A 13,086-nucleotide genomic window follows, 5' to 3' on the forward strand; every position below is an offset into this window, starting at 1 on the left:
CTAACAGACTTAAAAGTCAATATTTGGTGTGACAACCTTTATTCTTCAGCACAGCCTGAACTCTTAGACAATATTTCTTGTAATTTCTTTAAGTAGGAGTCGTTCTCCAGGCTTCTTTAGGGACATTCAAAGCTCTCTTTGGATGTTGGCTGTCTTTAGATGATCCCACACAAATTCAACAATATTGAGATCTGAGCTCTGAGAAGGCCAATTCATGACTGATAGCGTTTCATTGAGTGTGTTTTTCTATCCAGTTATGATTTTACTGCATTGGCAGTGTGTTTGGGGTCATTGTCATGTTAAAAATTAAGTTGCTGCCAATTGAATGATTTACCAATGGTACTTTTCTGTGTTCACAATTCACATTAATTTTGACACGATCTCCAAAACCACTGGCTGAGATGCAGCTCCAAACCGTAACACAGCCTCCACCGTGTTTTACAGATGTCTGCAGACTCTGACCTTATTACATCACTCCATCAGACCTGTTGCCACTGATTTTCAGTCCAGTTCTTGTGTAATCTGACATACCTCAGCCTTCCTGACAGCCACCCTTCCACTTCCACTGATTTCTAATGAGGCTTCAGTGAACAGTAGACGGATCATCTGAAGGTTCAGATGCATCTCTCAGGTCTGTTTCAGGTCTTTGTTGGATTTTTTCCTATTTCTGACTTTTAGACAAAAATACTATTTATCTGTCAATTTTTCTTAGATTCAGCAAGAAAAATTAAAACCATTAAAACTTTGCAACAGGTTGCTAGTTACAAAGTACCTAAAGATACAATTTAAAATTATCTGTAAAGTTATCCTTGAATGAGTCATAGGTCAATGTTAAGTCTCTGCTCAGGTACAAGGACTGAACTGAAAATGAGTGAAAAAGCAGCCAATGTCAAAGAAAATTCTGAAAGACCTTCACAAAGTCTGGAGAACGGTTACTCAAAATTTACAAGAAAGCCACGCTGCCTGGAAGCAAATATTTAAAAAAAATGAGGTGACTCAAGACTTTTGCACCATACAGCCTAATTCTAACCATGAATCCACGATTATGCACCTTGATTCATGGATCACTTTCCTTCTTAACAGCCTGAAAAAACTATTTTCACCTTTAACTTTTCAAATCTAAAAGTTGTAGAGCAAACCTTTTAATGTAATCTTCCACATGTACACTTGTACTTTTTTTGGTTAGGTGGGACCGTTGAATATCAGAAACTGTTCAGAGCGCACGTTTTCCTCACAAATTAAAAACCGACTGAAACGCTGTTGGGTTAATATCTCTGCCGCAGTGCTAGCACACGGAGGAGTAGAACTCCACTTCCCACAATGCTTTGCAATTAAAGGTTGCAGCATTAACAACAACAAAGAAATCAATCAACTGAAAAGAAAACTAAAACCAATATTAGAATTTGTCTTTGCAGGATAATGTTTAAAGGTCAATCTGGTAACAATAATAACAAAAGATCACCCTTTACGTGGCTTCTGTGATATACCTGTTTTATCTGGTACCTTCATCCTGGCCTGGACAGTTAGAAAAGCCTAAAATAAATCAAAGTGAACAACTCACTGCAGCACGTTTGAAAAAAGAAAAAGCACATTATAAAAACACTACAGTCCAACCAGCTCATACCGAGGATTAGCCAAACCTATACCGAAAACAGAGAAGAGAGAATATACTGTAGATTACTGCCGCGAGCCTCTTACATTTATGTATTTATAGTCCAGGGGCTGCGTTCACAAAGCCTCCACAGACAGCAGTGCTGACCCAGGGTCGAGTGAAGGAGTGGACGTGACCTTTGACCCTTGGGCTTTGTGAGAGCTGCTCCAGCTGTGGTTTAAGTGTGGAAGCGTTTATAATAAGACCAAGAGCACAGCACACAGTCACTGGCTGAAATGTCAGGCTTCACTTTATGAACGAATACAAAAAATACCAAAAACGAATTTCATGATAGTCACTGTTCAGACTGGGCAGATGGGGCTCAATTATTCAATGAGAGGGAAACTCGAACGAGGCTGCTGGCGCTTGTTTTCCCACACCAGCTTCATCCTGGGTGGGTGGAGTCTTTTATCACAGTTTCATCACACTATTCTAACGTTAGAAGGTATGTTTTTAGGAAATGCACTGACCCAACCCCTTTTTTTGTTTTTGAGAGTTTGGCTGTCCAATCACTTTTGTACCCAAAACGTACCTGGAGAGCCAGCTTCCACATTTCTCTGTGTAGTTTCTGCCTGTAAGCTAACGCCAGCGTACTGCGAGCTCATAAACACACCTGTGACATAAAATATTACTCTGAGCATTTCGAATGCTGCTGATCGTGTGTTTGTTTGATATTATGAATAGGACCTCTTTAAAAGAGCTGTATAATCATGTCGAGGAACATTTTCCAGAGGGCTCAAATATATTAATGCATATCATCTGGCTTTGAGAATAAGATTATCTGCTCATCGGTGGCCCAACAACACTGGAACTGGTTTGTTTACATGTCCCAACTGTAGAAATATCCCACCAGCATAATCTGTATATAAAAGATGGCCCCAGCTAATGGTCTGAAAAGTGAAGCCAACATGAAAGCTGGAGTCTTTCTTCAACCAGCAGGGGGAGACCTCGTGTTGTACATTAATCGATGGGAAACCCCCTAATCTTTCTTCTTCTGTGACTTTACGTGTCGATGTTGCACGTTCTCCCTGTATCATTGTAACAGTCAGGAAGGCCTCACTAACTAACGGTAGGCCCAAAACTCATAGAGTGTACAGCATGTACGCCCAACAGCTAACTAGCACTTGTTTATGGCTGTGTAGCTTTGAAATGCTTTCTTAAAAATGTAATTTCATACGTCCTTTGTAACTTAATCCAACCCCATTAGTTTTTCCTTAGTACGCTAGTGGCTCAGTCACACTGGAGTAAAAACCTCAGAAGAAAAAAAAGGTGGTTACCTGGTAATTGCATTGGATTTTTTTTGCAATCACCAATAGACTTCAAGTAGATACAGCAACTAACTGGTCATCCAGAGCTTCAAAATGCTGCACCGCCAACCTTCTGGGCTTTCACCTCGACTGCACAGGTTGGCTGGTGGGAGGCAATCGGTCTCCAAACAAACGCAGACTGACTCGAACACTTGACTCTCAGACTGACTGGCAAAGGTTTGCAAATCACTGTCCTCTAATTTCTAAACACCAGAGAGCACAACTCGTCTATAATGCGTCTCTTTGCAATAGGAGACTCAGCTCAGCTGGTTGCATACTAGTTATATTCCAATATAAAAGCAGGGTTGTTGAGTGCATGTGTCAATGTGACTGAATCATAAACTAACGGTGCTCTCCAGACAAGCGTCTCCAGCTGTACGTCCCTCCGCAGAGCACTTTTATCTCCCGTTAGCTACAGCTACATTAGCCACATCCTGTTAGCATGCATGACAGCTCACTACACAGAGATAATGCTGCTCCTGCTGTCTCACGCTGGTTCAGATGAGCCAAACTCTCAAAAGGTCAGTGTCTCCAAAGGAAGGTGTGCGTGTTTCATAAACAGGCATGACCCAGAAAGCTAGCGAGTTATCTGCTAATAAGCTATTTTTCTTTATTTTCCCTGATTATCCTTACTCGTTTCCATAAATCCTTTCTCAACATTTGGTAGAGGAGTTAAGATTGCACTATAATTAGTTTGTCTTGTGCTATATACCTTGTGTTTTGTAAACACGTCGCCCCCATACTCACCAGGGGCCCACCTGCACACAGAGCCTGTAATATTGCTAATAGAGCGTGTAGGGGAGGGGGAGCTGCTGAGTACTGAGTGTTGTTAAAGGTTAAAAAGAAGCAGATGTGGGGCTGAAACAGTGTGTGTGGTTACTGTGCCATACGCCCTGGGTGGCTGGACACAAAAACCTCTCTGGTTTAAGTTCACAAACAGGTGTGTGATAAATGTATGACTGATATTCTTTTTTAATCAGACTTTTTTAGTTGATGATGAACATTAAAACTAACCAAACCCCTTAAGTTTCAACTTAGCGTCACATTTCTCCCCCTTTAACTCTCCCCGCTTCATCTCTCTATTGTTTTTTCTTCTTTTAGTCGGACCATTCGTTCTCGTCGAGCTCGGAGTCGTCGTCGGACTCGCTGTACTCCACTGCGATACGACGCGACAGGATCGTGGCCACGTCGTTACCAACGGGCTCCCTCTTTGCCTCCTGCTCCCTCTGCTCCTGCACCTTCCTCAGCTGGATACCTGGAGGGGGCAGAGGAAGGGCGGAGTTAACAAAAAAAAGATAATTTCTATTAAGAAATTTAAGTAAATTCTTGGGGTTTTTTTATAGTGTAAAATCTTTAAAACATTTAAAATTTCTTCATGTGTTTGTTCCACCAAAATCAAACTATTTTGGATGCAAAGGCATTTTTCAGTTATTCAAACTCATCCATCCTGGTAGTTTTTATGAAATAAATTTGTTTGTAAGCATCCAAAATGAAACGTAGCTGTGTTAACTTCCCTGCTCTATGTGGGTGCTAACAATAAAGACCCTGTGCGTCCCTTCCTCATACAGACGCACTCACCTCTACGTATGGCCGCCAACAGGTCGGAGCGGGCGTCGCTCATGGGGATCATCCCCAGCATGGTGGACTTCCTCGTCGAGGGTGCCGCGTCCACAGCTGACTGACCGATAGCGGCGTGCGGGGGTGACGGGTGGGCCTGGTGGCCCAAGGGGGCTCCCGGAGGAGGAGGAGGAGGGGCGGCCGGAGGTGCGCCTGAAGGCGGGTGGGAGGGGGAGGGCACGTAGTTGGCTGGGGGAGGAGGAGGAGAGGGTGAGTAGGGACGGGAGAGGGTGGAAGAGGTTGGGGGGACAGCGGAGGTGGCGGAGGGCGGGGCGTTGGTGGAGTCGAAGGCGGTCTGGGCAGAAGGGATGGTTAGTGGGGGTGGGGGAGGGGCCGGCGGGATGTAGTACTCGGGGATGGTGGAGGGCTGCCCTCTGGTGATGGAAAGAAGTAAATTAAAGATTTTTAACGAGTAGAAACAAACTAAACGCGAACAAAGCCATAAAACAGATCAAGCAATAACACGCAGAAAACAAACCCGTGTGCGGCGCGGTAGTCCTTAACCGACTGCTGCCTCGGACCGTTGACTGTCGGATCTCCTCCGGCCTGGACGCCGTGTCCCGAGGGGGTTCGGCCCAGGGAGGCCACGTGCCGACCTGTTGCCGCAGCACCGCCCGCTCCCGGGGGCTGGTTGGCCGGCCTCAGGCCCCGATCCAGTGACTGCGTCTGGGCCGCGGCACTGAGGTGATCCCTGGTGTGGTGGTCGGCGGGGTGGGCAGTGCTGGAGGCCTGGGTGGAGGGGTGGTTGGGGCTGGCTGGGTAGGAGTCGGACGCCATTGATCTGTTGGAGAGTTGTAATTGAAAATTAGAGGGCAGGTAGGAAGGAGCAGTGAATCATGATAATAACAGAAATGTTAGATTTTCTATTCCTTGTATTATTTCCTGCTCTGCCACAGCAGTGACTTCAGTCCCTAATGAAAGTCAACCTCATCGTTTCCTCCAACCTGCTGTGACGCAATCCAGGTGCTCTGCACTACATTTGCCAGAAGAGGGCAGCACAGAGCTGTAAACGACACAGTAAGCTGGCACTTCTTAAATCTCTGTATTAAATTATGTGACACTTATAGTGGCTGTGTAACAACGCCAGCTTACTGTCTACTATTTATAGTATATGAATAGTATTTATAGGCTTTAAAGGATGAGAGAAACACTCATCCAATGCCCATCCTCAAACACTGACTGTACACATAAACTAGGAAAGCAAACAGGACCTCAGAGACAAACCTCACTTGTAGCTAATGTACACGTGTGTTTACCTGCTATCTGGGGACAGTGAGCCTTCAGAGGACATGCCGTGGTAAGGGGAGGGGGCGAGCCTGGCGTCTGGTCTGAACTCTTTGTCGTAGGCCAGGACGTTCCACTCCTGGCGTCGGTTACGAGCTTTACGCACCTTCAAGGTTAAACCGGGAGAAACGGACACGTTACACTGCAGTTACAGGTAAAATTATATATGTATATAATTATAGTAATGGAGTTTAGAAAGATTAAGCTGCTGTATTACATCTTTCTCCTACAATCCTTTCACAGTCACTACCTTTAGAGCGGAGCATTAGAACAGCTGTACCTGTATTGCACCCTACTAATAGAAAATAGATTTTTACTGCCTCTACTCGAGTAGCAGCATTTACTAGAGATGCCTTTAAAAATGATTAAGAGCTCTCCACACTAACAATGTGGTCTCTGCTCTTTTTATTCCACTTTTATTAAGTATTTTACCAGCAAATTCACTTTTCTTTGGCTCTAAGCAGCTTTGTGATTTATTTTCTTCTTCATCAGTTCTTGATGTTACTGATGCAGTTAGGATGACTGTATAAGACCAGCTCAGATAATACATCTGCTAAAGTGCAGAATCAGTGTAAATGAAGGAGGAAGGTCAGATTACTCTTAGTAAGCCAGTAAATTTGAATTAAAGCGATTTTTCATGGGTGTCAACGATGGAAATCAAAGCTAAACTGAAAGAAACACAATATTCCCACAAACGTCGGGGAGCCCGGAGTCATTTGGGGTCTAAGGAGGAGGAGATATGTAAGAAAAGACTGATGTTTAAGGACAGTAACGTGCTTTGAAATGTGCAAGTGTTTACTCAGTTCCAAAAAAAAGCACATAGAAAACCTGTCTCCAAACCAGCTGCTTATTACAAACAGATTAAGCGTGACTGCTAACTTGACCCCTTTGATCTACTGATAACACCGTGTATTCTGACAGCTTCCTATCAGAAGCAGCATTAACGTTTTTCAGCAGTTTGAGCTACAGTAACTCGTCTGTTGGATCGGACCACACGGGCCAGCCTTAGCTCCCCAATCATCAGTGAGCCTTGGACGTTCATGACCCTGTCACTGACCACTGCAGGCCAGGAACAACCCACAGCATCTGCGGTTTGGAGATGCTCTGATCCGGTTGTCTCGCCGTCACAACTTGGCCTTTGGTAAACTCACTCTAGTCCTTATGCTTGCCCATTTTTCCTGCTTCTTACTCATCAACTTTGAGGATAAACTGTTCATCTTCTCTCTAATATATCCCGCCCACTAAGAGCTGCAACGATGGAGAGATAATCAGTGTTGTTCACTTCACCTGTCAAAACTATGATCTGCTTTATACTCTGTTAAAAACTGTTCATTAAATGATTGTATAGAGGATTTAACCGCTTGCTTTACTCTTGTTTCAGAGGAACGTTGATAACTCTAATTAAATGACCATTAATAATAAACTTAGTAAGTGATTACTGACCTTCTTCACTTCTCTGCTCGGGTCTTCAACCTGCCTCTGCTGCTCCTACGAGTGACACACAGAGACACAGAGGAGCAGAGGGAAACTCAGCTGTTGGCTATTTATTTATTTACTGTGTAAAGGGAAATATAAAAAAGCTCAACCCCATCACCAGCTCCTTCACCACGGGGTAAATTCACACTGACCCAGCCCCCAACACACACACACACACACACAGTGTAAGCACCACCCAGTCACTATTCGACAACACCAAAAACACCGGTACAGATGACAGAGCCAAAACTTGTGGGAGCACAGGACAGCAACCAAACCAAACACGGAGGGTTAGCAAGACGGTGAGGTGTTAAGCTGAGGTGACATTAAACACACACACACAGACAAACAGGAGGGAGTGTGTGTGTGTGTGTGTGTGTGCTGGCATTTACTTAGTACTTTCATGTGTATCAGCGTGTCTCAATGGTGTTAGGACATGTCTGCTTTGATAGGTGAGTCTGTAATGTGTGCTAGTGGGATGTGTGGGGAGGAAGTGGAGGGAGGGGAAGTGGGGGGGGCAGAACGGGGGCAGGTTAGGTTAGGGGTCGGGGTTGTCTTACAGAGATGGACAGGGGGCTCCTGGGTTGGGCCTGTCTGGAGTGGGGCCTGTCAGGGTGGGCCGGACAGCCCTATGGAAACATGGGAGAAAGACAAGCTGGTGCGTTAGACTGAGCAGAGGAGGCGGAGGAGGAGGGGGTGGGGGGTGTCTTCAAAGGCCAGGAAACTAAAGATAGAGAGAAACGAAGGAGGAGGAGCTGTGGGAGGAAAGGATAGAGGTGGAGGAGCCATCCTCCTGCAGCTCGCTCGGGCTCTCAGACCTGTTGAGTAACAGCTGAAGCTGCGTTGTTTCGGAGGTGGGAGGGGGGGGGGAAGGTTCTGCATGGTTTCCAGGTCGAAGGGAGGGAACAGAAAAATGTGAGCAGCATTAAATTCAACAGAAATATTGACCGAACTGCAGCAAACACATGCAGCAGCAGCTGTTGAGCGGTTACAATCACCAACAAAGGAAGAGAGCGCCAAAGGAAGTGTGAAGGGGAACACCTCCGGAGCTCAGCTCTGAAATACTCGTAGCTCAGTTCCTATTAGTTTGAATGGATTAATAAACGAGAGCAATGGTGGTGTGCTGGAGCTCCTTTCAGTGCTCCAGGTTATTGGTGTTCACGTAGACCAGCGCACAGACCTGCAAACTGAATGCACTACTTTAAAACAGCAGGACACAGTTCAGTTAAATCCAGCAGGAAGTGAGCGTACAGTAGTGTGCTAAAGACTTGAGTCACCTCTGGTTTCTTTACATTTTTGTAGGAAAATGGGAAATATTCTTATTCTTCAGCACAGTCAGAACTCTCTTATGGAAGCGTTCTTGCAATTTCTTTAAGCAGTCTTCGGGAATAGTTCTGCGGGCTTCTTCAAGGACATTTAAAGCTCGTCTTTGGATGTTTCTGAATTTAGATGATCCCAAACTGCTTTAATAAAATTGATGTCCGGGCCCTGGGGAAGCCAATCCATGACTGATATTGTTCCACTGTGTGTTTTTCTATCCAATCAGATGTTTGCTGGATGGTATTGAACCTTATGGTACTTTTTTGCATTCATAATTCCATCGATTTTGACAAGATCTCCAAAAACACTGCAGCTCTAAACCACGACAGAGCCTCCAGGATTTGAATCAAAACTTTCAAATTCAGATTCATCACTCCATCAGATCTGTTGTCACTGATTTTGGGTCCAGTTCTTGTGTAATCTGGCATACCTCAGCCCACACACAGCCACCCTTCCACTGAGACCATTTCTGATGAGGCTTCAGTGAACAGTATATGAGTTGAAGGCCCAGATGTATCTCTCAGGGCCGTGTCAGGTCTTCGCTGGATTTTTTCCCTGTTTCTAAAAGACATGACTTTCAAGCAGAAACGCCTACGGAGGAGGCTACAAATGTGGCCTCTTCCTGAGGCCACATTTGTAGACCGGTTACGTCACAGCGACACGATGAAGACTGTCCAAATTCGTAGACTCCTCCGAATCCGGCCGACAAATACGTCCTCCTTTTCCCCAGATTTGAAGAATGGGCCGGGTGTGTCCTTCGTGGCCCACCATATCCCAGAATTCATAGCACGGCCCAGCCAATTCCAGTTTCCAAACAATGGCGGCCGCTACTAAGTTTTTAATATTACTCTTATTAATCCTTCTGGGTCACAAAATAAACTTTTAACATATTTTAGGCAAGAAAGTAGCTGTGTAAACTTCAAATATCTGCTCGGTTTATCAAGACATCGCATATTTGCAAAAGCGCTCCGATGTTTTCGGAGACGTCTGTTACCCACCAGCTCGACAGCTAGCTGGGGGTTCAATGTCACTCGAGCCGGCGAGAACAGCGGACTCCCGGCTTCATCGCTTTCAGACCCCCGCCGTCTTTCACTGCTCAGGTTAAACATGATATATAAGTCACTCAGATAACTTAAAAACGTTATTGTTTAGCTTTTTCAGTGTTTTACTTGTTGGGGAGTAAATCGTTTTGGTTGAGATTAAAGTTATTAGATTAAATAAAATAAAAGTTGATTAATCCCTCGGGTGGTTTTCACACAGCTGAATAAACGTCAAACAGAAAACTGATTAAACAGAAGTGTGAGACGGTCGTGTCCTGTTATATTTTAGATAGCAAGGAGCAGAGAGCTGAGTTTACTGGACTCCACCGAGACAGCGGTGACGCAGATTTGAAGGCTTGACCGTCCCATTTCACAGCCTCGCGCTTCCAGCCTTCTCGGTCTTCAAAGGACCCGGCCCACGTAGACCGCGAAGGCCGGGTCCTCCGAAGGATGCGGCCTAGGTTTTGGGACACAGCTTCAGACGCTGTTCATCTGCTATAGATATATATTTTTGGACTCGCCACTTCTTCTTCTTCTTTCCACTTGTCAAGTTTCCTCAAACTTTTTAAGGGACACACTGCACACCATGTTGAAATATGGGAGGACGAGGTGAAACAGCTATTAGCCACGGTCTTGCTGATTAATGCTAAAACACTTTTTGAGTTAGGTGCCTTTTCTGTTCTTGAATGATTCATAGGTCAGGGTTCAGTGGTCTAACAAACAAAACAAAATCCTCTAAAAATGGTCAGGTTCCACGACTGGACTGAAAATGAGTGAAAAAGCAGACAATGTCCAAAGAAGAACTCTGAAAGACCTTCAGAAAGCCTGGAGAACTATTACTCAAGAGCACTTAAAGGTCTGGCTGCTTGGAAGAAAAATATAAAGCAATGAGTGGTGTGTCAAGAGTTTTACACTGTATGTAACTACAGCCAAATACGACGTTCGTATAAGTTCTCCCTCGATCACGTTGTTGTCTCTGGATAACCGGCCTGCTCAGCTGCTGCTGCATCGATAGCCGATTAAACAACCAAGCAAAGCTAAATGGAGAGTACAGTCAGAGAGAAATGAAACTGAAATAACAGCATAGATGGCACCACCGGGCAGGAAAATAAAAATTCGCAAAATAAAGCAGAAGATGAATTTCTTTAACCGTTTCCAGACCCACGGTGACGCACACCCAAACATACAGCGCACGCTCACAAACACTCGTTCAGCGCACACATCGTACCTTCTGCCGTCTCTTCTCTTTGCGCTTGTCCTCAGTGGCCTGCAGCATCTTTTCCTTCCACAGGTTGAAGAAGTAGGAGGGGTCGGTGTAAAACTTCAGGGCGTCCTTCTTGTCATCCCTGCGAGGAGGAGGAAGTGAAACTAAGAAAAAAAAAAAACAGCGGAGCTTGGTAAATTATCAATACTGGCAGAGAGGCTAAAAGACTGACCTATAGGGGGTGAGAATATTAAGTGGTGGAGGTTTGTCGCAGCGGTGGTACATCTCCACCACAGGGTTGGGCACAGAGGTCCTCGACACCACCTGCTGGTCCTGAATGGTACTGCTCTTAAAGGCCTTTCTCATGTTGATGTCCTGCAGAGAAACTGGAAACAGAGAAGGAGGACAGCATTAAATTATGATAAGCAAACAGAATGAAAAACAACAACACGGCGATTAAGCCGGCAGAGTCACAAACACTGGTGTTTGACATCATAATCCCCCAAAACAGCCGGTTTCAGCCACTAATTCCTTCATATGCATCACTCTCCTCTACCCTCGATTTTTTTTTTAAACGCATGAATCAAAGCCAGGATTTGTGGCATTAAGAGAAAAAGAGCCTAATCTCTTGTTAGGGCTCTTAGAAAAAATTAGCATAAGTTTAGCAGATTTTTAATGCCAATTAATTCAAGCTTCAGTCTGATGGAGTGACCAAAGAAAACATCAACCTGGAAAATAAACTTTTTAAAATCTAGTTTAAGGACAATTACGGAAAATCCGAGTGAAAAATAAAAACAGATAATCATCAGAAAATAATAATTTTCCTCTTTTTTTTTTAGCTTCCTACAGTGGAGTTAATCAATCTTGTGTCACTGCTCACAGATAAAATGCATCTAATCACTTCCCATTTATCATACCCACTACACCATTACATCACACGTCACATGCTCTGGGCTGAATGACAGCGTGCGTCTGCTGGAGTTCTTCATTAAATAAAGATGATCTGCTTTTTATGAAGTCTAGACTCTATAAATATGCAAACATCTGCCGTTCTCAGTGCGTGTGCAGCTTCTGATTGGCCAATATGTTTTTCTACAAGCCACCAGGGGGCTCTGCTTATTCCAGGAGTCCTTTAAACACCGGACACGTGAGATTTGTGCGAATGTTTCATATTTTAAACCTTTAAAACCTGAATCATGGAACAACTGCTAGAAAATGATTTTTTAAAAATTACAATAGAATTAAAAACATTTAAAAATTAATTAAATATTAATTTGCATACACAAGTTTTAGTTTGTATCATATTTGCTACATCCAGGATTTTCTTTTTCAATTTATTGCTTAAAAATGTTTTGTGCAATTTATTTATGTAAATTTCTATTTATGATTTATGATATGATAGCGAAATCCCCCTTTTTGTCAGTGTAAAGAAGTTTAACAACACATTTAAACCCTGAGATGTTTTAATAGAAGATAAGACAAATTTCAACAAGTCTCAGTTTTTCTACATGACAAATGTGTAAAATTACAGAAAGAGTTTCTTTAATAGTGAAAAACAGGAACTTTGCCCATGTCCTCATTTTAGGTTTGGCAGCGTTTTTAGCAGGTAAAGGTGGCTTAATCAAGAATTGAGCTGTGGTTTGGGGAAGGCCTCGATGGGGACTGGTGTCGGCTCCTGGGCTCATGTACTAATGAGAAGTGAAGAAGTGAAAGAACTGAAAAAAGGGGGAACTAGAGTGGGGCACGAAAATGAGAACAAACAGCTTGTAGAACTGGGGGTGTCATATATGGACAAGACCCGGAAGAGGCGTGTTTGGAGGCGTGGTCCCGCTCCTGAAATTCACATAATTTATCTCCAATTACTTAACTAAATGGCTGTGGGGGAGGTCTTTCTCAGCAGGAAAAGCCGTAGAATTTATAAAAAGAACATTTCAAAGTCCACAAATTTTTTCCAGAACACATCAGCAGGCTGCTGGGACAACTCTGGCCATTCACACCGAATTTGGACGAATTTCCTGTATTTGTTTGACTAATTTATAACTCTGATAAGTGGAAGAGAATGGATGGATGAAGAATCTGTATTTTGTTTCTCTTGCCTTAAAACATACGCAGGAAATAAGGGGTTAGCAACTAATCAAAGAAAATAATAATACTAATATTAATAATAATACTAGCCATCAGCCTCTT

The 13,086-nt window shown here is 43.8% G+C and overlaps 1 protein-coding gene across 2 annotated transcripts in view; it reads right to left on the reverse strand.

Annotated features, from left to right (window-relative positions):
• Positions 1-643: 643 nt before the first annotated feature.
• Positions 644-13,086, reverse strand: part of LOC102211070 (wiskott-Aldrich syndrome protein family member 3) — a 55,674-nt gene continuing 43,231 nt past the window's right edge. Inside the window, exons 4-11 of one of the 2 annotated variants that reach the window (XM_005747952.1) lie at positions 11,132-11,285; positions 10,924-11,041; positions 7,896-7,964; positions 7,303-7,347; positions 5,832-5,965; positions 5,054-5,356; positions 4,537-4,949; positions 644-4,213 (exon numbers count right to left, since the gene is read on the reverse strand). In XM_005747952.1, coding sequence (XP_005748009.1) covers positions 4,056-4,213; positions 4,537-4,949; positions 5,054-5,356; positions 5,832-5,965; positions 7,303-7,347; positions 7,896-7,964; positions 10,924-11,041; positions 11,132-11,285 — 1,394 coding nt within the window. In that variant the 3' untranslated portion in view covers positions 644-4,055. The remainder of the gene's footprint in view (positions 4,214-4,536; positions 4,950-5,053; positions 5,357-5,831; positions 5,966-7,302; positions 7,348-7,895; positions 7,965-10,923; positions 11,042-11,131; positions 11,286-13,086) is intronic. The other variant, XM_005747953.1, reaches the window with a different exon arrangement.

Source organism: Pundamilia nyererei, unplaced genomic scaffold (assembly GCF_000239375.1).
Source record: "Pundamilia nyererei isolate P.nyererei 1_Seehausen unplaced genomic scaffold, PunNye1.0 scaffold00209, whole genome shotgun sequence".
Classification (NCBI taxonomy): domain Eukaryota; kingdom Metazoa; phylum Chordata; class Actinopteri; order Cichliformes; family Cichlidae; genus Pundamilia; species Pundamilia nyererei.